Source organism: Chrysemys picta, chromosome 12, assembly GCF_011386835.1.
Source record: "Chrysemys picta bellii isolate R12L10 chromosome 12, ASM1138683v2, whole genome shotgun sequence".
Classification (NCBI taxonomy): domain Eukaryota; kingdom Metazoa; phylum Chordata; order Testudines; family Emydidae; genus Chrysemys; species Chrysemys picta.
This window is the reverse complement of record NC_088802.1, coordinates 15480150-15502949: the sequence shown is the minus strand read 5'-3', so window position 1 is coordinate 15502949 and position 22800 is coordinate 15480150. Positions and strand designations below refer to the sequence as shown.

Here is a 22800-nt window from a genome sequence, read left to right as displayed (position 1 = left end):
CTGTCTGCCTCTCCCTTGTCTGCTGTGCTGGCTCTGGCAGTACATGCAGACAACTGCTGTCTGCTGCCCCCGGGTCCTAGTGCCATCATCCACTAATGGGAAGACAGGCTGCCCTTACCCTGCCCTTCCACCCTAGCCCTGAGCCTCTCCAACACCCCAAACCCCCCAGCCTTCATCCCCACACACCCTAATCCTCTGCTCCATCCCTGAGCCCCCTCCTGCATCATGAACCCCTCATCCCCAGACCCACAGCCCTCACCCCTGCATCCCCTCCTATCCCCAAACTCCCTCCCAATCCCCCTCCCTCTTCCCACACACCCCCTCCTGCCCTCAAACTTCCTCCTAAAGCCTGCACCCCCTCCCTTTGCACCACCTCTCACCCCCAAACTCCATCCCAGAGCCTGCACCCCTCACCCCCTCCTGCACACCCACCCCCTGCCCCAGCCCGGAGCCTGCACCCAGCACCCAAACTCTATCCCAGAACCTGCACCCCTCCTGCACCCTAATCCCCAGCCCAGGACCTGCACCCCAGACCTCCTCCCCCCACCCAACCCCCCTCCCAGAGCCTTAGGCAGGTGGGGTGGGGGGTTCTGGGCACCACCAAAATTTCTACAACCCTGCCACCCATGTGAGTGGATAAGGGTCAGGGCAGTCAGGGGACAGGTAGGGTCCTGGGGGGGCAGTTAGGGTAGGGGGTTCTCAGCAGAGGACAGTCAGGGGACAAGAAGCAGGGGGGGTTGGAGTTCTGAGGGGAGCAGTCAGGGGGTGGGAAGTGGGAGGGAGTGGATGGGGCGGGGCGGGGCTAGGGCGGGGCTTCCCCCCCCCAGTGTCCTCTTTTTTGTTTGTAGAAATATGGTAACCCTAGTGTTCAGGGAAACATTCCTTGTATGGAATGTTTTGTCCATTCCTTGTAAATAAACAAGATTGCACCAAAGTTCCCAGATTCCACCTTCAATTTCTCCTCCCAGCTGGAAAACCAACAGGGCCCAAACTTTGAGTAGCTGCTCAGGCCAAAAGAGGTAGCACTGTTTTATTTTGCCTCAGGAGCAGAAAGCTCTGGCAGAAGGTGCCGTACAAACAGAATTTATTGCTGTTATAGTGACCAGTGAAGAGCAGGAAAAGCAGGTTTCAGAACTGACATGCCCCAGGTGGGCACAGATGGATCACAGAGACTGCTGGCACCAGACCCGCCATCTCAGTGCTTGCTGAGGGTGTGTGCCCAGCTTAGGGGACTTTGATCGCTGTGCTGCAATCAGCCTGTCCCAGGGAATCTGTGATCGTAACTTTCCAACTGCTTTGTTACTTTCATTTTTGCAGCAGGTGGAAGCAGCAGGAGGCAGGACGCTCAGTTCAACTAAAAATACATTAAATGAATCAATAAAGTACGAAGAGTTCAGTCTGCAGCCCCTGGGCTCCGGAACTCTCTGTGCGGAATGGAGGAGACAGCCTCAGCAGGGGAAACGGACACTTATGATACAAGCTCTTCCTAGAATGGCTGTGGATGGGAGCCCCCTGCAGAGACAGAAACAGCTGGACAGCTTCTTTCCAAGGTGCAGCAGGTAGGGGAGCTCTGGGATCTGGCGGGTCTGTCTGAGATTTCCTTACTCACAGCACTTCTGCTCTAGATCAGTGGTCCACAAACTTTTCATGTTGCAGCCCCTTACCCCTGTCTGTGGCCCCCACCCGGGAGCTGCAATCGGAAACCAAGCCGGGAGCGAGGCCGCAGCTCCTGGAGGGAGTGTGTGCGGCATGGACAGGTAGAAGGGGGCCAGAGCTGGGGCCAGGCTGGGAGCGGGGCTAAGGCTACAACTGGGGGTAGGTCTGGGGCTGGGAGTGGTGCCGGGAGCAGAGCTGCTGCTGAGGCTGGGGTGGGGCTGGAGTGGAGCAGGACTGTGTGGCACTTCCTCCCCACCCCCCGTGGGGGCTGGCCCAGGGCCCACCATGTCCCCCCAGATGTTCGCTTCACAGTTTGGGGACCACTGCTCTAGGTTAACTGTTACTGCCAAAGGGCCTCGTTCCTGGTGATCGCAGGGATAAGCCAGCACCTCCTCACTCTGAATTTAAACATGGCTGTGCAAATGTCCATGAAAATTCAGAGATCACTGTTCATTGGAACACAGCCGGGGACGCTGACACAGGGCTGGATCTCCCTTTCATTCATCTGCTATAATTTAGTAATATTATATGTAATTGGCAAGTAATGTCCATTTGTAATTTTCCTTAGGTGATGTTATGATGATGTGTGTTGTGCATGCATGTGTGTTTCTTCCCCCCTCCCTTATTTATAAGGGCCTGGATGCACAAAGGGAGTTAGGTGCTTTAGTCTAAGGTTTAGGCACCTATGTCCCAGTCTTAGGCTGCACTGTGATGCACAAAACCCTAGCTGAACCCTGTAGGGGCCTAAACACTAATTCAGCACCTACCTTTTTGCAGTAAAAGTTCCCTCAATGCCTGTGTTTCTGGCTCTCGGGATGCACCCAGCTGCCTCCCTCTCCGTGTCCGCACACCTGTCTCCATTCGGAGCCCAGAGTGATTCACAAACCAGGGGAAGATAGGTGATCGGCCGCCTGCCAGATCGGGCCCCTCAGGCAAGTGTTCACAAAAAGAGTAGACCTTCCCTCTAACCTTTAGCCCAGTGGTTTGGGTACTCACATGGGCAATTGGAGACCCCCAGTTCAAATCCCCCTGTATCTGAGGGGATAGAAGGGATGTGACCTGGGATCTGTCACCTCTTAGGTAAGGACCTTAACGGTTGAGCTGTGGGGTATGTGAATAAGGGGCTTCCTCACTTCTGGGTGAGTGCATGACCCACCAGGCTATAGCGTTATTCTCATGTGGGTGCTCTCACTCTCTCTGGCCCAAATGGGAGAGCACAAATCCCAGTATGATTCTGTAACCTGGTGGTTAAATCCATCATCTAGGATGTGGGAGACCCAGGATCCAGTCCCCCTCTCCAATAATTCTCTCATTATTTATACACCATGGAACAGCTTCACCAGGCCAGACTGAGGGACCCCACAGCAGATATCCTGGAGCCCAGTGATTTAGGCACTGAAGTGCAAGATGGCAGATCCCCGTTCAAATCCCTTCTCATGCTCTGCATGAGGGTGGACTTAAACCAGGGGCCTGCCACACCCCAGAGGAGTGCTCTAACTGCTGGGCTAAAAGCTACGAGGGAGGGGTACCTCCTCCTTTCCCCACCCCCCAGCTTCTAGCTAAAATGGCATAAGTGCCCAGCTCCAAAGCCAGTCCCCCGCTGTTGGTTGCTACCAGAGCTAAGTACCTCCCTGCAGCCCAGACTGAGGTGCCTACCTCTGAGAAAGGGGCGGGGCTTAGCACACTCCCCTCTGGTTGGCATCTCCCTTGGGCTAGCTTAGGCAGCTCCCTGCCTAGTGTGCTGGCTTTTGTGAATGGCAGTCTAGGGCACCTACCTCTTCCCGTTCATTGTATGGGACCCTGGGCACCTAATTCAGGCTTTGTGAGTCCCTGTGATTTCCTAGGCACCTAAAAGTTAGGTACTGTTGCTGTGATGCTGAGCTCACAATGCCGAACTTCAGCCTGCGTCACTAAAGTGACGTTCCAAAATGAGGGGGTGAAAGAGGAGAAGAGAAAAACCTTGGTCCAGATTCAGTGAATCCCTCCCAGCCCCTCCCGAGACTGCAGGGCCTTTGCCCCATAGGGCAGGTTCTGTTATTACGGGTGTCTGCCAGGGCAGGGGGTGCTTCACTTCCCCTAGAGCTCTGTCAGTAGGAGTCATGGGGAATGGGGGAGGCCGTGAGTCTACACCCTGGAGCCCTGGTCAGGCTCCCTTCCTGGCCAGTGCTTGCCGCTCTGTGGGCAACACAGGCCCTGGCGGCTGTCCCAGTCTAGGGGAAGTTCCAGGCACAGTCTGGTTCCTGGGAGGACTTGACACCACTGCACAGCCTGGCAGGGGCTGCACGGTTGGGTGCAGCATGAGCCTGAGTGTTTCTAACACTTTATCTAAAGCTCTTTGTCTGTCAGAGCGGTTTGGATGTTGCAGATCCTAAGAGGCACAAACGTGCCTCACTGAATTCATCCCTGACATTGCACCAACGCTGGAGACAATGAGGGTGGGTCACTGACATGTAAAATCACCACGGCCATGTAGGGAGCTCTCCAGAGAACCCTCACCTGGGACAGGTATGGCTGGGAGGTGGGGCCACTTCGCCCTAACGATACCTTTATATTTAATATTGAAACGACTCCTCAACTTCCAGCTCTGGCCACTGCTCTCTCAGGCCTTCTCTACATTGGCTTTGTCTCTTAACGTGTCCCTGGATTGCTGCCATTGGTTTCCACAGGTGGTAGCCATGGTGCAAGCACTAATGAAGACAAGCAACCACTGAATGTGGCATTTTAATTACCATGTCATCTAACCCTGGTCAGAGCAGGTGCAGACAATGCCGGTTTGTCTGAATCAGTTCCCTTCCCTGGTACAGGACGTCTGACCTCCTCTCCACTGCCCTGTGGCGCTATCTGCATCCCACTCACTTGCTGACTGGTTTGTTATTTCTCCTGTTCCCCAGACCAAGCTACGATGATGGTGAAGGTTCCCTTGTTCTCCCCCAGCTCCACAGTGAGCTCCGCTCTGCCCGGCTACGTCGCTCTCTCCCTCGCTCTACAGGTTCACAGGCTGGCATCAGGTAGGCGCTCCGGCCTCCTCTCTAGGTTTGCTGCCTATTGCTGTTATTGTTGGTCATCACCGTCCATCTCCCATCACTGCTTTGTGTTATAAACAGCGTCTGTTCAACCTGCTGCCTGGTGTGTCTTGTGCTCTTTACACAACAACCAGCAACATGGAGAAACCACAGGGCACTGCCGGCTCCCCGGGAACCATGGTCTTGTCAGGCCTACTACATACATGCTGCTGCTCTGAGTGGTGGCTTCTAAAGCATAGCACATGGTGAGCACCATTACAGGGCTCACAGACTATTTAAAGGGACAGTACCCAATTCCTATGCATTGCACTGCCGGACGGTATAAGTCACAGATCAGACTCTTCAGCCACAAACAAATCATGAATCCCTGACTCTCGGGTTATGAAGTAACAACCCACAAGTCATTCACACTGTACTAGGGCTAAGCGCTAAACCTCATCTCAGAATGAGGACGTGAGGGTATTTGCCGGCTTCTTCATTCTGTGCTCTCTGTGCAGCCCTTTTGGTGACCCCTCCACATCTGGGGCTGCCTCCACAGCTACTTGGGCTCTGTAGTTTCCCCCCTGCTGTGATTTCCAACCTGCTAATTGAACCAGCTCTCTCTCTGTCTCCTGATGCTGATTTTCTGCCCTGAGACCCCCCTTTCTGTGCAGTTCCACAACGGCTGGTTCTCTGCCCCCTGCTCTTTTCTATCTGCCCCCTCCCCCCTCTCCATTATCTTACCTCTGACTTTGCCTTTAAAGCCACCACCTGCAGAGTGGTGATGATTATCTGTTTGCACATCTTTACACCTTGCAGGCCCTTACACCATCCCTACACCAGCTGGGGAGGGCCCCGCACTGGAGCAGCATGAAAAGATCTTGGTGTATCAGAGAATCAGTCCTCCCAATATCCATTAGCCCCAAGGTGACCAAGAGAAGGGTTGAGCCCTATTCAGATAGGTTCTGTGAACTCTGTGTGACAGATATTGTAGCCACATGCGGCATTTAGGAGACTATCACATTCACTTTATGCATGTTCTGTATAGTTTGGTACCCACTGTATAAATAGTATCTATATGTGCTATGTATAACTTTGTGGGCTCGGGATTGTAATCTACTCCATGGGGGAGGGACACCCCATCTCCTCCAGGATTTACACTCCATGGGGGGTAATTACTGCTGGGACAGGTAACAACTCCAGAGAAGTGCCACCCCTAGGGAGAATTGCACAAAGTAGTTCAGACCAGGTCACAGAAGCCAAAGAGAACAAAGATTTTTGGTACAAACCCTTGAGGCCAGGGATCTTGGGCAACAACCTGACAGGACCTGTTAACCAAGAGGGCAAACCCTTAGAGAAAGGTTTGAAGGATTTTGGACCCTACCAGAGCATCCCATGTGCCAGGTGAGAATCCTTTGGGATCAGTGTAACATGTTCAGACCTTCAGTTGGTTTATGGTAACTTTTCTCTGTCAAGCTTTTAGCTTTCAATGTTCTCTGCTTTGGAAGAGCTCTTTGGTTACTGGCACACACTGTCCATAGCCCTGGGATAGAAAGCAAAGTGCAGGTGCTGGTGTTTGGTCAGGCCTGCTGGGAAAACCACAGTGAATTGAAGGGTGCTGCAAGCGTAAAACCCAGTGTGGAGGGAGAGGGACGTGGGTCCCTGCCCAGGAAGAGGTGATGGCTGGCGGTCTGAGACTTAAGGGGACATTCCTTGAGCAGGCCACAGAGGGAGTCAGAGGTGCAGTTACCCCAAGCCTGTAACTCTCTGCACTCATAGACATGTCTAGGGCACTGCATGGGTATGGGGTGTTCACTTCTAACACAGGGCGCTCTCTTACTGGGTGTCTTACTGCTGAATTAATGCCACCTCCAGCCCCTCACCAGTTTAAGTTCCATTGTTCATTGTACATTTCACAGCACAGTTCACAGTGACTGGACCTGACCATCCAATCACTGCCTCCCTAGGTGGGGAGGTCATCCTGCCCTGCCACCTCTCCCCCAGGATGAGAACATGGAGGTGAGATGGTTCCGATCCGAGTTCTCTGCAGTCGTGCACCTGTACCGTGATGGGCAGGATCAGTACGGTGAGCAGATGCCGGAATATCGACGAAGAACTGAGCTCTTGAAAGATGACATCACCAATGGGAGAGTTTCCCTGAGAGTACACAATATCCAACTGTCAGACGAGGGACAGTACAAGTGTTTTTTTAAATCCAGTGTCTCTTACGAAGAAGCTTTATTGGAATTGCAGGTGGCAGGTCAGTAACTTGTTCTGATACTTTGATGTCTTCAACAGGGTAATAAGTGGAGTCAGAGGCTTCATTGTGACATGGCACCTGATTTTTTCTCATTATAGTGGGGCAGTAGCTCTGCTCTGGTTAAGGTTGATTCTAGTTTACTGTTTAACAGCTGTTGGTTTTTTTGACGGTCTCTAAAATCCACATGCATACTCAGATTGTCTTGAAAATTGCTGTGACTCATTGGAGTCTGGGGTAGGGTCAGTGAGCTAAATTTGAGTCATTAGAGTAAGGGGTTAATGAGATACACAAACACCACTGAAAAGTCAGGTGAGATTAACATGTTGTGGTTATTACAACATTTTTGTGATCACCTGGGGCCAAAGAATGGCTGATCCTCCCCATGCTGATGCCACCAGCTGGGATTGATCTTGACTTGCATCTAGCACCCACAAAGTTATAATGGTTGATGCACAGGGTCCTGTGCCCAGAGCCTGGTATAAGAGTGGGAGAGTTGGGGAATCCCCCCCCCCCCCGATGGGTAAAGACAGGAGGCCTGACCCCTGAACCAGAGAGACCAGAAGGGAACAGGTGTAGCTAGTTCTGTAACGGTGACGTGAGGTTTAGGTCAGGTGCAGCAAACACCAGACTGCTGACAATCCCCATGGCAATAAGACACCTTTGTGCACTTCTACTGACACAGCCTACAACACTCAGCACTGAAATGAGGCAAATGTGATCCCTTTCCTAATATTGCAGTGACAGCTCTGACAGCCTGCTCGAATTAATCCCTCCACCAGTCACTACAGCGACTCCAAACACGGGGAAGGCAGTGGGAGTGAGGGCAGAGAGATGCCAGAATCCAAATCCAAGAAACACAGCACAAGCAATGGCACCTTCTCATAGCCCTTCCTCATCCCTGTTTATTACGGCAACACCCTCACTGAACCGTTCCCAGTGCCTATTGCCAGCCCAGGAGGCAGAGTTAAGGTTGCAGGGTGGGGGCGCTGTGAGCCGTTACTTTGTATCTCTTGGGTTTCAGACATTTAAGTTTAGCCGCTCTCTGCATTTTGGAAAGGCACAAGGCCCTGCTGGGCAAACATAATTCTGTATTGACGAGTATTTGTTGGGAACTAATATGTAACTATAGAGCTCCCATGTTCAAGATGGAGTCTGCTCTGCAGAGCAGCTCCGGCCAGGAACAGGCGCGCACTGGAGCACAGCAGGGTAACTCCCTTCCAACCCAGGGCACAGGTGATGCATCAGGGAGCATGCGGGGTCACGTGCTCCCCCAGATTTCCTGCCTGGCTTGTACTGAGGACGCTTAGTAATACTGCTGAAGCCAGCTGCCCTCACTTTGCCCCCTGCCCCCCTTGTCAGCAGGCACGAGTAGTCCCTGCCCCAGGGGCACCTGTTCAAAATCCTCTGGGGTAAACGCACACACACCAGAATAGTACAACAAATATAGGAAGGGAAAATATTTATTTACAGAGGGATGAAGGTAGAAAAACAACAGGGGGAATATTGGAGGTGAGATCCAACACAAGGCCCCAGTGGTAGCACAACATAAAAAGGTAGATGCCAAGCACTGTGTCTACTCAGAGTTCAGGAGTCCTGGGCAGAGTCCCAGTGCAGCAGTGAGTCTTAGGTGCTCCTGGTCGTCTTTGGCACCAGTGAACTTTCCACAGCAAACCCCTCTGGTGCCCTTTTCTGCTGCTCTCTGCAAAGCCACACAGAGCAACAACCTCCCCTGATTACAGCCTCCCTCTTTATTCCCAATGCAAGGTCACAAGCCCCAGTACTCACGGCCCCATACAGCTCTGGGTGACAGGGATACTGGGTCCAGCTCTGGTTTGTCCTTCTCAGCTGATTCCTTTCTGTCACAATGCTCCTCCTGGCTCCTGTCCTGGGTGTCCCCAGTCGGCTGCTCTGTCCCTCCTGGGCTTTGGACAGGTTCTCAGCTGCTTCTCTTCTTGGGAGCTACAGACACACATGCCCTGTCACTCTCCCTCTCTCCACCCTCCTCCCCATAGGCACCGACTCCGTGGGTGCTCCAGGGCTTGAGCACCCATGGAAAAAAATTAGTGAGTTCTTAACAGCCACTGGCAGCCATCTACCCCCTCCCCTCCTGTCCTCTGGCAGCACTGCTGATCAATTCCTCCCCCTCCCTCCCAGCACCTACCACCCGCTGCAGTCAGCTGTTGCATGGTGTGCAGGAGGTGCTGGGAGGGAGGGGGAGGAGCAAGGGCTGGGTGTGCTCAAGGGTGGGGGCAGGAAGAGGCGGGGTGGGGACAGGGCCTGGGGTGGAGTGGGAGGTTGAGCACCCCTCCCCCGGGGGGCTGGAAGAAGCCAGTGCCTATGCTTCTCCCCCTGGAACACCCAGCACTTCCTCTGCCCCAGGACAGGTTTTAAAGGGACCGTGCTCTCTAAACCCCAAGGGGGTTACAAATATGTTAGCTTTGTAAGTGAAAGTAGTGGAAGAGTTTAGCCTTCCAGCTCATCAGTGAAGGAGTTCATAGCTCCTTCCAATGGTTCTTCTTATTCAACCCTTTGTCCCTGCTGCACAGTGTGCGGTGAGAGGCATTGTCTGTGTTCATGAAAGGGAGAACCACTCCCTTGTTCCTGCTCAGGAAACTGCAGGATTATGGAGCAGTTCATCCACCATCGTTAGGGAAAATGAAGTCTATGCACATAAGCTAGAACAGCACTAAATGAGAGGCAGGGTTGCCTAGTGCATAGCACAGTGGACTGTTGCCTGGTCTACACTACAGAGTTAGGTCGATGTAAGACAGCTTACGTCCACCTAATTATGTCAGTGTGCACACTACAGCCTTGCTCCCGAGGATGTAAGTGCTGTACTACAGCTCCACGAGAAATGTAGGGCTTATGTCGGTGTAGTTAGGGTGACGCAGTGTCCATGCAGACAGTGGGGTTACTTACATCGACTGTTGGCTGTCCTGTCAATTGCACGGTTTCATGCTGGAGCCATGAAATTGACAAGAAAGTCTGGTTCTCAACTCGGGCTGTCACCACGGGACGGGTGGGGGCTCCAAATAGAGCCCAGCTGCCCCCCAGGCTCCCAGCTCCCCACTCCCAGGTGGGCTGCTGCCTGGTCTTCCTGTCCAGAGCCAAGCTGCCGCCAGGATCCCCACTCCCCAGAGGGAGCCCTGCTGCCCCCTAGGGGCCATGCTGAGATCTGGGCTGCTGCATGGACTCCGGACTTCCTGCTCCCTGCTGGGAGCCCAAGTGCTGCTCGAATTGGAGCCTCAGTGCAGCTGGGCTCCCAGTGGGGAGTCAGGAGCCCAAGGGGTAGGGGAGGCAGCCAGGCTCACAGCAGGGAGCTGAGAGTCCAGGAGAGACCCAGGCTCTGGGCGTGGGGCTCCTGGCAGGTAGTCGGGAGCCTCAGTGCAGTCAGGCTCCGAACAGGCAATAGGGAGCCTGTAGCCCAGGCGGCACTTGGACTCCTGCAGGGAGCGGGGAGCCCAGACAGCAGCCTGGTTCGGATAAGGGAGCCCGGGAGGCAGCTGGGTTCCCAGTGGGGAGCTGCGCACAGAGCGTAGAGCCCAGGCTCTCAGCCCCCCTCACTGCCCCTTGTAAGTCAGTGGAAGTGCTCCTGGTGAGGACAGGCACCACCGCAGTGGCTGTAAGTTGACCTAACATAGGTTGACTTAACTTTGTGGTGTGGACATGCCTGGAGTGTCCAGGGACCGAGGTGCAATTCCTGCCTTTGTTACTGAGCTGTGCATGGACTTGGGCAAGTCTCTGTGCCTTTGTTTCGTCTCTCACCCTTTGTCCGTCTTTCCTGTGTAACCCTTCTGCCCATCTAAGTTGGCAGCAACAAGGGCCGGGTTCTGTATCTAGGGGTTCCGTTTCAATAACGCAATGCAAAACCGGCTCGAGCCCCCACCCAGTGACCTGGGACAATTACATACCACCCCCTGGGTGCTTCTAAGAGGCAATACTTCCCCTCTCGCAAGCACGGAGTCTGAGTGTAACAGAAAATGTTTAATAACATGAGGTAAACGACATCAGCATTAAATTGGAAAAAACACCACAAACAGGATTCATAACACAAACCATGAGCAAAGAAAACCCACCCCAGCAAGTTGGGCTGTCTCCTTTCCCTTTGGTTCTTGAAACCAGCAACCCAAGGATCACCAAAGTCCGAAAAGTCCAACAACCCCCCAAAGTCTCTGTCCCTGGTCAGCACAGCCCCAGAGTTCGGGGGGGGGGGGCACACAGTGCGTTAAGGGGCACCTTACGTGATCCGTGATCCGAGGCCGACGGGGTTCCGCCGCAGCCTTCACCACGAGCCACTCCACTCCACCAGCTGTCCCACGAACTGCTCCGGCAGCTGCTCCACGCTGCTCACCGACCTGTGAGCCGCTCAGCTCTGCTCTGCTCTGCTCTGCTCCACTTCAGCCGCTCCCACAAGGCTCCGCTCTGCTAGCTGCTCCGCCAGCCGCTTAGCAATATAGCTTCAGGCTCCCGCACTAGTTAACACAGCCTCCAGTGATCTCAGCTCTTAGCGATTTCAGCTCATAGTAGGGGAGTCCCAGGGCTAGTGCACCATTGGCCCAAAGTGAATTCAGCTCAGCAGTCTGTAGCTAGACTGCTAATGGAATCAAAAAGAAGAACAGGAGTACTTGTGGCACCTTAGAGACTAACAAATTTATTAGAGCATAAGCTTTTGTGGACTACAGCCCACTTCTTTGGATGCAAATGAAATCAAAGTTAGCTCTGATATTCAACAGTGGAGAGAGGAGATAGTGTAATTGGTGTTTCAACCCCCTCAGAGAGGGACCCATACCACCAGGTACAAATACCTATCCCCATCCTCTCTCCCTTCACTGGGTTTTGTAACCCATGCCCCTTGTCAAGCAAGTGCTACTTAGGTAATGGTGAAGGACTCACTCAGTCCTTCTAAACATCAGTCCTTCTGTCATACAACAGGTTCACTGCCCTTGATTCACAGAATCAGGGTAACAAAACTTTATTCTTCCTGCCCCAATAACAGAGAAGACTGGGGATCCCACACCAGCCAAAGTAACCACTTTGAGTTGCTGTTGTTTCATGCCAGGCGAGTGGGTGTGCCTATGCAAACAAGATCAGCCCCTGGAGTTCTTTTCCACACTCGCCATAATTCACCACCAGATGTCAGCGTAGAGCTCATCCTGACTCTGCTTACACCTGTTTAGACTGTAAACTCTTCAGGGCACAGACTGTCTCCTGTTATGTGTGTACAATGCCCAACACACCAGGGTCCCAGTCTCAGTTGTGGCCTCTAATCAGGGGCACCAGAATAGGGGGGGCATAGGGGGCCATGGCCCTCCCACTTTTTGCCATGGGCCCTGCTCTCGCCCCCACCCCCATCCCCTGGGTAGGTGGAGGTTCCACAGCTCCCAGCCTACCCCAGCTTCCGGCTTTGCTGGGGGCAGGGCCTTGGGTTGAAGAGTTGGGGCAGGGGTAGGGCCATAGAGGGGGCGGGGGGCCCTGGCCACCCCACTTTTGGGAAGGCTCCGTCTCCCCTGCCTCTAATTGCTACTGTCAGAGAAACAGTCATAGGCAGTAACTCTGATACACTCGTACTTTGTGTTTCTCATCATTTTAATGCACTGACAATGTTACATTCTACATAAAACCCTTCCAGCCACTCACTCCCATCCACAGCACAATAACTGTCAGCTCTGAGTAACCTGAGCTGCCAATCACGGCCAAGACTGGGAATTACACAGAGTTCACTTTATAACCCCAACAAGATCATTCCCTTTTGTAAAGTTCCCAAACTTTGGTTGCACAAGTACCCACTATAATTCCATGTTACTGCAGGAAGAGTGAGCGGGTTCAGTCTGGTCTGACAGCGGAACTCCCATCCATGGATAAAAACACACGAGATAAATATGCACATTTGGACAGTCGTGGACACCCGTCCCCTGAGTTGCTCCAGTTTGCAATAAAGACACCAAGCTGCTTAAACTAAAACAATCGTTAGGTTCATAAGAGGACAAGATGAGGGTTAACTGAGACTCCTCATAAATCTGAAAACACTCTTATCATGACATCCACACAGCAAATACTTTGCAAACAGTAGCAACAAAATTAGTATCAAACATACAGATTTTTTGAATACCAAATGATTCACAGGCCACACACCCTATGAATTTAAAAAATACACTGCTGATTTGGCATTAATGCCACCACACCACCCTGCGCTGAACCAGCACCCAGCACTCAACTCTTTGAATAGGCTGGTATCCTTCATGTGGTTATCTTCTTGCTGCAATGAGTAAAAGTAGGCCTGTGAGTATCAACGCTCAGGGAGAAGATCTTTTTTGTTTATACCTGGGAGTGGAATTGGCCCCACCCTTGGAGATACCCTACTGAGCATGCTGCAAGGGCTCATCAACTTTTTCCTTTGTTTACCTGCTAGTCCCCGACTAGCTGGAGTCAGGGGACAGCTGCTCCACTCTTCTGGCAGGAACAAACCAATATTGGCTACTATTGTTTAAAAGCAACAGGAGCAGAGGCACTGGGCGGGGGCGGGGGGAAGGTGACATTTAATTTTCACTTTACTCCCATTAACCTCAGTTCTTGTCTGTGGCTCTTGGGCATTTCCCATGAGTCTGTCAGACCAAAGTCTTGTGAATCACGTCCCTTCTGGGAGAGGACTCCTGGGCCTGTGCTCTTCTGGGCAAGAATCCGAGCGGGAAGGCTCTAGGCACCCGTCCCTTCTCTGTCTCTGCTTGTTGGTTGTTTCCCTCTGTGTGAAATTTCCAAACACCCTAAGGGCCTGTCTGCACACAGACTGACCCCGCAATAATGAAATCAGTTTGAATTCACACCTTTGGTTATGGTACAAGACTCTTGTTTTGATTTTTCTTATTTCAGTTTAGCTCATCAGTACTAGAAAACCCACGTGTGATCTGGTGTGGGAGGCATGACCTTAACCCTGCACTTCCTTGTTATCTAGTGTTTGTGTTTCTGTTTTGCTGAGTGTATTTCCTGGCTTTCAGAGATACCCAGGGTCACTGGAACAATGTGTATAGTGGGGGTGCTGAGATCCATTGAACCAAACCATGAACACTGTATATGATGGAAAACACTTCAAGCTGGGGGGTGTAGCAGCACCCCCAGTTCCAGCACCTATGGAGGTACCAGTTTACTGCCACCCACTTCTGCATTCTGGAAGGGTACAAGGCACTGCCAAAGCAACCCAAACTCCCCTGTAATAAGGCTTTTTATTAATGAATTAATTTAAGGCTTGTCTACACATACATGTGCACTGGTTTCAATGCACGAGTGCAAACGTCTGATGTGGATACTCTTAAATGAGTTTGGAAATGGCTTATATTGATTTATCTTGAGTCAATTCCTTCCTGATTTCAGAGTGTCCACACAGGGATTTGCTCTTGATTAACTAAATCATTTCAGCTAAAGTGGAGCAAGTTTGTGCACAGAAAAGCCCCGACATTAACGTTAGATTTACTTGCTGTATATTAAATAGGAATCTGACCAGATTAACTGGCCAGCCGCACTCGTGGACTCACCTTCAATTATTAGTTTAATAGGAAATGGCTTTTGATAATTGTCATAAACATACAGTTAAGGGTTAATTTCTCTTTGACCTGTAAAGGGTTAAGAAGCTCACATAACCTAGCTGACACCTGACCAGAAGGACCAATAAGGGGACAAGATACTTTAAAATCTGGAAGGGGGAAAAAGTCTTTTGTCTGTGCTGAGTGTGTGCTTTTGCCAGACACAGAGAAAGAAGGAACCATCCAACTCCTATAGGGTAGTGAGTATTTAGAGAAGGAATGTGTTAGATTACTTTTATTTTCTTGTTTGTGATTTCTTTTGCAAATAAGAGGGAGGATAAATTTGGGTTCTTTGTGTAACTTTAAAGTTTTGCCCAGAGGGAAACCCTCTGTGTTTTGAATCTGTCTGTGGGATTATCTTTCATTCTAATCTTACAGAGGTACTCCTTCCACCTTTTTTCTTTAATTAAAATTCTTCTTTTAAGAACCTGATTGATTTTTCATTGTTTTAAGATCCAAGGGTTTGGATCTGTATTCACCAGGACTAAGTGGTGAGGGGATTCTCAAGCCTACCCAGGGGAAAGGGGGGCTAGGGACTTAGGAGAAATTTGGGGGAAGGCAGAGTTCCAAGTGGCTCTCCCTAAATATTTGGTTAACACTTGGTGGTGGCAGTGTACTGGTAACCTAAGCTGGTAAAAATAAGCTTAGGGGGTCTTTCATGCGGGTCCCCACATCTGTACCCTAAAGTTCAGAGTGGGGAGGGAACCTTGACAATAACAGTGTAATGAAGCTTTTCACTCATTACTGGGCACTGTAGGATTATCACAAGTTCATTTATTTCTTCTGTAGGTTTGGGCTCTGATCCTGCCATCTCTGTGGAGGGACATCATGACAGAGGGATCAGGGTTGTGTGTCGATCATCCGGATGGTACCCACAGCCCAAGGCTCAGTGGAGAGATCTCCAGGGGCAGCTCTTACCATCATACTCTGAAAACATATCCCCAGAGGCCAATGGCCTGTTTCAAGCAGAGATTGACATTGTTATAACAGAAGAATCCAACCAGAAAGTGTCCTGCTGTGTCAGGAACCCCCGTCTCAACCAGGAGAGAGAGTCAGCGATTTCCATAGCAGGTGAGTGCCCGTCCCAGCCACACATGGATAGAGTGAGACGCTGCAGACATGGGCAGAGAGTATTTATCATTGTGTCTCGTTCATTGGCCTGGACCTTCAAGGTCCCGAGCACGTCTTGAAAAGTCCTGAGCAACCTCAGTTCTCTTTGGATGTATCTACACTGCACGTAGACACCCGCGTGTGGCCTGTGCCAGCTGGCTCAGGCTAAGGGCCTCAGGCTAAGGGCCTGTTAAATTCCGGTGTAGATATTTCAGCCTGGGCTGGAGTCCAGGCTTCAGACCCCTGTGAGGTGGGAAAGTCCCAGAGCTCGGGCTTCGGCCTGAGCCCAAATATCTACACTGCAATTAAACAGCCCCTTAACCCAAGCCCCGTGAGCCTGAGTCAGTTGGCACAGACCAGTAGCGGGTGCAAATTATAGTGTAGACGTACCCTTTGACTTGAGTAGGAGCTGAGGGTGTTAATCACCTTGCAGGCGGGGATGCCATTGGCCAGATTTTCATAACAGCTCAGTACCCAGCAATCAACGTCCTTCTCAATGGGGCTGGGGGAGGGAATTCTCTTTTGCTCTTGTGGTATAGAGAGGACTGTGTTGGAATTGCAAGCTATCACTTTAAGGGGGGGGTTAAAGGGCTCTGTAGGAAAGTGTGTGAGCAGAATCAGGGCTTGTCTACAGGAACAGTTAGTTTGTGGCGAGCTGGGGTGTAAATCTGTCTCACACTGGCCTGCTGGGCACTTTCTGTCTGTGTGGACCCTGCTATATACACTAACAATTCCATAGTGCGCTTCAATCTACCCCGCTTTGAAACCGGAACAGAGCAACCAGGTGCACCAGGAAACTTTCAGTGCATGGCAGCAGGGTCCCCACGGATAGTTAGGGGGTAGCAGGCTAGTGTGAAGTGGATTTACACCCTAGCTTGCTGTTCACAAACTGTTCCTGTAGATGAGCCAACATAAAGCAAGGTGGGGTGAGTTGTGCCCAATGCCTTAGAGAGCAGCCCCCCTCTGATTTGGGTTCTTATGTGTTAAGGTTCTGGATTCTAAGACATAAAGTTGTGTTACACTGCAACCTTCCAGCAAGAGTATTTATGTTTGTATCTAACTTGTGTGTGTGTGCTGTGACCATCACAGTTCTCAGTGCGGTGCGGAGAGGGAATTCTCCTTTGCTCTCAGTGAGAGTTGCTGGGTGCTGAGTATTTATGGAAATCTGGCTAATGAAGTCATTTTTTCCTGACTAGCACAAGAGCCCTGGTTATGATCTGAGCATTTCTGCTTAGGTGACACCTGAAAATACCACATGAGTGTGAGAGCTGCACTACGGGCCCTGTCCTGCAGTTCAGACTCTGACAAAACTTCCATCGGCTTAAATGAGAGTTTTGCCGGAGTCAGAGCTGAGGATCAGGTTGTAACTTGTACTTAATTGCACAGAAGGCAGTAAACGCAGATCTCCATGGCTAGCATAATTCTGATATCCCCTGTGAATGTACATTATAGTTTTTCACTTCAGTCACACAATGGGCCTGATCCTGCCTTCCTGCATAACCAAGTCGGTGGGAGCATTGGGAGCACTAGCAATAAAGGATCAGCCCAAAATATTCAGAAACAAAATAATGTGTAAGAGCAGCTTAATTTTTAGAAAAAAGGTTCATATTTTATGTATTATTATCTAACAATTAACTTTGTTAATACAGAATGAATATTCCATCACTGTAATAATAAGAATATTGCATTTGTAAAGTACGAGTCATCTGAGTTTTCAAAGTGCTGCACTGCTTAATAACCTCTTGGTATGCTCAGAATGACATGAGTGTTATAGAATTGTAGGACTGGAAGGGACCTTGAGAATTCATCTAGTCCAGTCCCCTGCGCTCATGGCAGGATTAAGTATTATCTAGACCATCCTTGACAGGTGTTTGTCTAACCTGCTCTTAAAAATCTCCAATGATGGAGATTCCACAACCTCCCTGGGCAATTTATTCCAGCGCTTAACCACCCTGACAGTTAGGACATTTTACCCAATGTTCAACCTAAACTGCCCTTGCTGCAATTTAAGCCCATTGCTTCTTGTCCTATCCTAAGAGGTTAAGAAGAAGAATTTTTCTTTATCCTCCTTGTAACAACCTTTTATGTGTACTTGAAAACTGTTATCATGTCCCCTCTCAGTCTTCTCTTCTCCAAACTAAACAAACACAGTTCTTTCAATCTTCCCTCATGGGTCATGTTTTCTAGACCTTTAATCATTTTTGTTGCTCTTCTCTGGACTTTCTCCAATTTCTCTACATCCTTCTTGAAATGTGGCACCCAGAACTGGACACAGTACTCCAGATGAGGCCGTATCAGCGCAGAGTAGAGCAGAAGAATTGCTTCTCGTGACTTGCTTACAATACTCCTGCTAATACATCCCAGAATTATGTTCACTTTTTTTGCAACAGTGTTACACTGTTCACTCATATTTAGCTTGTGATCCACTATGACCCCCAGATCCCTTTCTGCAGTACTCCTTCCTAGGCAGTCATTTTCCATTTTGTATGTGTGCAACTGACTGTTCCTTCCTAAGTGGAGTACTTTGCATTTGTTCTTATTGAATTTCATCCTATTTATTTCAGACAATTTCTCCAGTTTGCCCAAATCATTTTGAATTTTAATCTTATTCTGCAAACTACTTGCAACCCCTCCCAGCTTCGTATCATCCGCAAACTTGATGTGTGTTCTCTCTATACCATTATCTAAATCATTGATGAATATATTGAACAGAACCGGACCCAGAACTGATCCCTGCGGGACCCCACTTGATATGCCCTTCCAGCTTGACTGTGAACCACTAACTACTCTTTGGGAACGGTTTTCCAACCAGTTATACACCCACCTTATAGAAGCTCCATCTAGGTTGTATTTCCCTAGTTTGTTTATGAGAAGGTCATACGAGACAGTATCAAAAGCCTTACTAAAGTCAAGATACATCAGGTTGACCACTTCCCCCCTATTCACAAGGCTTGTTACTCTGTCAAAGAAAGCTATCAGGCTGGTTTGACACAATTTCTTTTTGACAAATCCATGCTGACAGTCAGCATGGATTACCTTATTATCTATAGTTAATAAATCTGTTTGTTTATTCTACCTGAAGCAGTGTGTTTGGTTTGAAACATGTCAGAGACTCCCCTTGGGATAACAAGCCTGGTACATATCAATTGCTTTGTTAAATTGGCAAACTCATATAAGCTTGCAGCGTCCAGCGGGCATAACTGGACAGTGCAAGACAGAGGTTCCTAGGGTTGTGTCTGGGACCGGAGATATCGGCTAGTGTCATTCGGTTGCGAGTAGCTGGGAGCAGCTTACATGCCAGAGGCTGTGCGTGAACAGCCCAGGAGTGGGGGTTCTCACAGCAGAACAGGGTAAGGCTGGTTCCCAGAGTCAAAGATTGAAGTGACCTAGCAGATCACCAGTCCAGATAACACCAGAGGGGAACGTCACAACAAGTACTGAAGTGCAATCTCTTTATCATGAAAGTCTAACTTACAAATGTAGAATTATGTCCAAAAAACCTGCATTAAAAATAAAACAATGTAAAACTTTAGAGTCTACAAGTCTACTCAGTCCTATTTCTTGTCCACTCAGACACACAAGTTTGTTTACATTTGCAGGGAATAATGCTGCCCGCTTCTTGTTTACAATGTCACCTGAAAGTGAGAACAGCCGTTCACATGGCACTATTGTGGCCAGCATCGCAAAATATTTACGTGCCAGAAGCTCTAAAGATTCAGATGTCCCTTCATGCTTCAGCCACCATTCCAGAGGACATGCGTCCATGCTGATGATGAGTTCTGCTTGATAACAATCCAAAACAGCGTGGACCAGCACATGCTCATTTTCATTATCTGAGTCAGATGCCACCAGCAGAAGGTTGATTTTCCTTTTTGGTGGTTCAGGTTTGGTAGTTTCCATATCGGAGTGTTGCTCTTTTAAGACATCTGAAAGCATGCTCCACACCTTGTCCCTCTCAGATTTTGGAAGGCACTTCAGATTCTTAAACCTTGGGTCAAGTGCTGTAGCTATCTTTAGAAATCTCACATTGGTATCTTCTTTGCGCTTTGTCAAATCTGCAGTGAAAGTGTTCTTAAAGTGAACAACATGTGCTGTACACTTTGTATTCTGTGTTATAATTGAAAATGTGGAAGAACATCCACAAGTATTTAATATATTTCAATTGGTATACTATTGTTTAGCAGTGCGATTAAAATTGCGATTAATTTTTTTGAGTTAATTGCGTGAGTTAACTGTGATTAATCAACAGCCCTAATATTTATATTTCACCTCTATATCCTAAATATATCTGATACATTTCAGCATTGGCTACAGGAGGATAGCTGTAATATAGCGGAGCTCCATCCTATTCCCTCCCTACCCTCGACATGCCCCCTCCCATTAATCAACCATGTTCAGTAACCAGGCTAAAGCTTGGACTTTCATTGGCTTAATATAATAAAGCACAGAGGAGCCACATCTCACTGTGTATTTCCCGGTGAGATTCTTTTAACTAGTCACAGAGTCACCACTGTCACAGTGTCCTGCCTTCATTCTGCGCGTATTTGCTCCCAAGTCAATGGCACTTTCTCTTGCAGAGCTGTTTTTCCCACGAGTCAATCCCTGGATAGTGGCTCTGGGGGTGATCCTGGCTGTTCTCCTTCCCCTGGCCAGTTACTGCTTCTGGAGGCAACACAGAGCGAAAGGTGAAGTAACAAGAGGGGGGAATTTGGTGAGAGAGAGAGAGAGAGAGAGAAATTGCTTGCTTGCTTGCTTGACTGAAAAACAAAAACAAAAGTAGAGATATAGGGTTGCCAACTCTGACTGAACCTATTCCGGGAGATATTTTTCCTAACATGACATAATGTCATTTTCTTAAAATCTCCTATTAAAATCTCCTGGATTGCTTTCAATAGTCACTGGGAGATGGATGCTGATTCCGGGAGACTCCAGGCCAATTCTGGAGGGTTGGCAACCCTAAGAGATACATGGATTCAATGTTTGGAGGACGTGTCAGGCAGTGGGAGCCGGGCTGAGGGTGAAGAGGGAGCTGAAAAAATTATGACGTTGTCCGAACCGAGAAGTGTCAAGTGGTTTCATCCCTTCAGATCTCACTCAGGGATCCCAATCGACTGTGATTCTGAACTGTTCCCTGGGGATCGGCCTGGCTCAGATTGAAACACCATGTGGGGCTCAGTGAGCTGGGCTTGGAGCGCTGACATCTGTAACTTGGCTGCTTGCAGGAAAAACAGAAAGCAAAGGAGGGGGGGGGGGGTTAGGGCCAATTCTGCCCCCCAGTCGGTGCTTGCCCCCCACCCATCTAGCTGAGTAGGAGCTGCAGAAAGGCAAAGCAGTGGGTGTGAAAATGGACAGGTTAGCAGTTATCTTAGCTACACTAAGGTTTGTTCAGCCTGAGATCCTGCTGACTTGAGCATCTAGCTAAAGAAAGGCCCCTCCACCCCATTCTCCCTCCCTCCCTATCTACTGAGACTCTAGGAGGAGCTGTTACCACTTATCATTAGGACCACCTACAAAGTCAGGAATTGTCCTAGGATTGAGCCAACCAAACCCCGTCCGTTATCCAGCCCAGGTCAGTGCCCCATTCCCGTCACTCACTTCCCACCCCCACCCCCACAGTCAGGAGCTGGGGAGAGCTGGGGCTGTTCAGGGGATGGGCACAGAGGGGAGCAGCCAGATCAGACAGGAGTGTGACAGGGCCCAGGCAGCAGAGATGGCGCCTGGGGGAGACACTTAGAGCAGCCCCTAGAGGTGATGGTCAGTGGGGCCAAGGCAGCAGGGATGCTGAGTGCAGGGATGTAGAGACAGATCTGTCTGTGTGTCCTGTTTGTCAGTCTGTCTGCCTCGCTTTCATAGTTACAGCACAATTACATGAATAGCTGGAACCGCGCCATAAACATGAAAAGTTGAAATCTGACCTCTCACCCTTTTCTCTCCCGAGATACCCTATGACCTGCTATGGAGAGCAGGAAAGGTCAATGTCTGGGCCCATTACATTATCTGACAGTAGAGTTATCCCATAAACACGACAGGGTGAAAACCTGCCATTATTAATTAACTGTTGGAACAATTTCCCAAGGGCCGTGGTGGATTCTCCAGCAATGGCAGTTTTTAAGTCAAGATTGGATGTTTTTCTAAAAGATCCTCTCTAGGAATTGTTGTGGGGAAGCCCACGGGCTTGTGTTATACAGGGGTCAGACTAGGTGATCACAATGGTCCCCTCCAGCCTTGGAATCTGTGAATTGATGACCTCTCACCCTTTTCTCTCTCTAGAGACCCTGCTGTCTGGGCCAGTTACATTAACTGATATTAACATTATCCCCACAAACACAACAGGGTGAAATCTTGCCTCTCTCCCTTTTCTCCCTCTAGAGATCCTGCGATCTGATATGGAGAGACAGAAAGGTCAGTGTGTGGAACAGTTACATTAGCTGTGGGGTTACCAGGGCCGGCTCCAGGCAGCAGTGAATGAAGCAGGTACCTCGGGTGGCCAATAGAAAGGGACGGCACACCGTCCGTTGTTGGGGCAGCACATTTGGGTCTTTGGTGGCTATTCGGCAGTGGGTCCTTCATTCCCTTTCTTCCTCTTTGGCGGAACTTTGGCGGCAGCTCAATCAGGTTTTTCTTTTTTTTTTTTCCTCTTCGCCGCTTGGGGCGGCAAAAAAGCTGGAGCCAGCCCTGGGGGTTACCATTATAAATACAACAGGTGGAATCTCATGTCTCTCCCTTTTCTCCCTCTAGAGGCTCTGCGATCTGAGATGAACAGACAGAAAGGTCAGTGTCTGGAACAGTTATATTAGCTGTGGGGTTACTGTTATAACATGACAGGGTGAAATCTCACCTCTTGCCTTTTTCTCTCCCTAGAGATCCTTCAATCTGAGATGGAGAGACAGAAAAGTCAGTGTCTGGAACAGTTACATTAGCTGTGGGGTTACCGTTATAAATATGATAGGGGGAATCTCATGTCTCTCCCTTTTCTCCCTCTAGAGGCTCTTCGATCTGAAATGGAAAGACAGAAAGGTCAGTGTGTGGAACAGTTACACTAGCTGTGGGGTTACTGTTATAACACGACGGGGAAATCTCACCTCTTGCCTTTTTCTCCCCCTAGAGATCCTGCGATCTGAGATGGAGAGACAGAAAGGTCAGTGTCTGGAACGGTTACATGAGCTGTAGGGTTACCATTATAACTATGACAGAGGGA

General features: G+C 49.8%; 2 protein-coding genes across 2 annotated transcripts in view; both read left to right on the top strand.

Moving 5' to 3' along the window:
* Positions 1-1249: 1249 nt before the first annotated feature.
* Positions 1250-22800, top strand: part of LOC101942541 (butyrophilin subfamily 1 member A1-like) — a 343737-nt gene continuing 322186 nt past the window's right edge. The window contains exon 1 of the mRNA XM_065564978.1: positions 1250-1559. Coding sequence (XP_065421050.1) covers positions 1502-1559 — 58 coding nt within the window. The 5' untranslated portion in view covers positions 1250-1501. The remainder of the gene's footprint in view (positions 1560-22800) is intronic.
* Positions 6672-22772, top strand: LOC135974822 (putative selection and upkeep of intraepithelial T-cells protein 1 homolog). The gene is made up of 8 exons (XM_065563844.1): positions 6672-6918; positions 15282-15563; positions 20180-20287; positions 21972-22004; positions 22341-22373; positions 22464-22496; positions 22587-22619; positions 22708-22772. The coding sequence occupies exons 1-8, from the start codon at positions 6672-6674 to the stop codon at positions 22770-22772; spliced, it is 834 nt and encodes a 277-aa protein (XP_065419916.1).

Excerpts from the sequence above, each read along its gene's own strand:
- LOC135974822 (XM_065563844.1), top strand. The coding sequence starts at position 6,672 with ATGGAGGTGAGATGGTTCCGATCCGAGTTCTCTGCAGTCGTGCACCTG. Across the intron at positions 6,919-15,281 it reads ATTGGAATTGCAGGTGGCAG|GTTTGGGCTCTGATCCTGCC; the intron begins GTCAGTAACTTG and ends TTTCTTCTGTAG. Across the intron at positions 15,564-20,179 it reads GTCAGCGATTTCCATAGCAG|AGCTGTTTTTCCCACGAGTC; the intron begins GTGAGTGCCCGT and ends TTTCTCTTGCAG.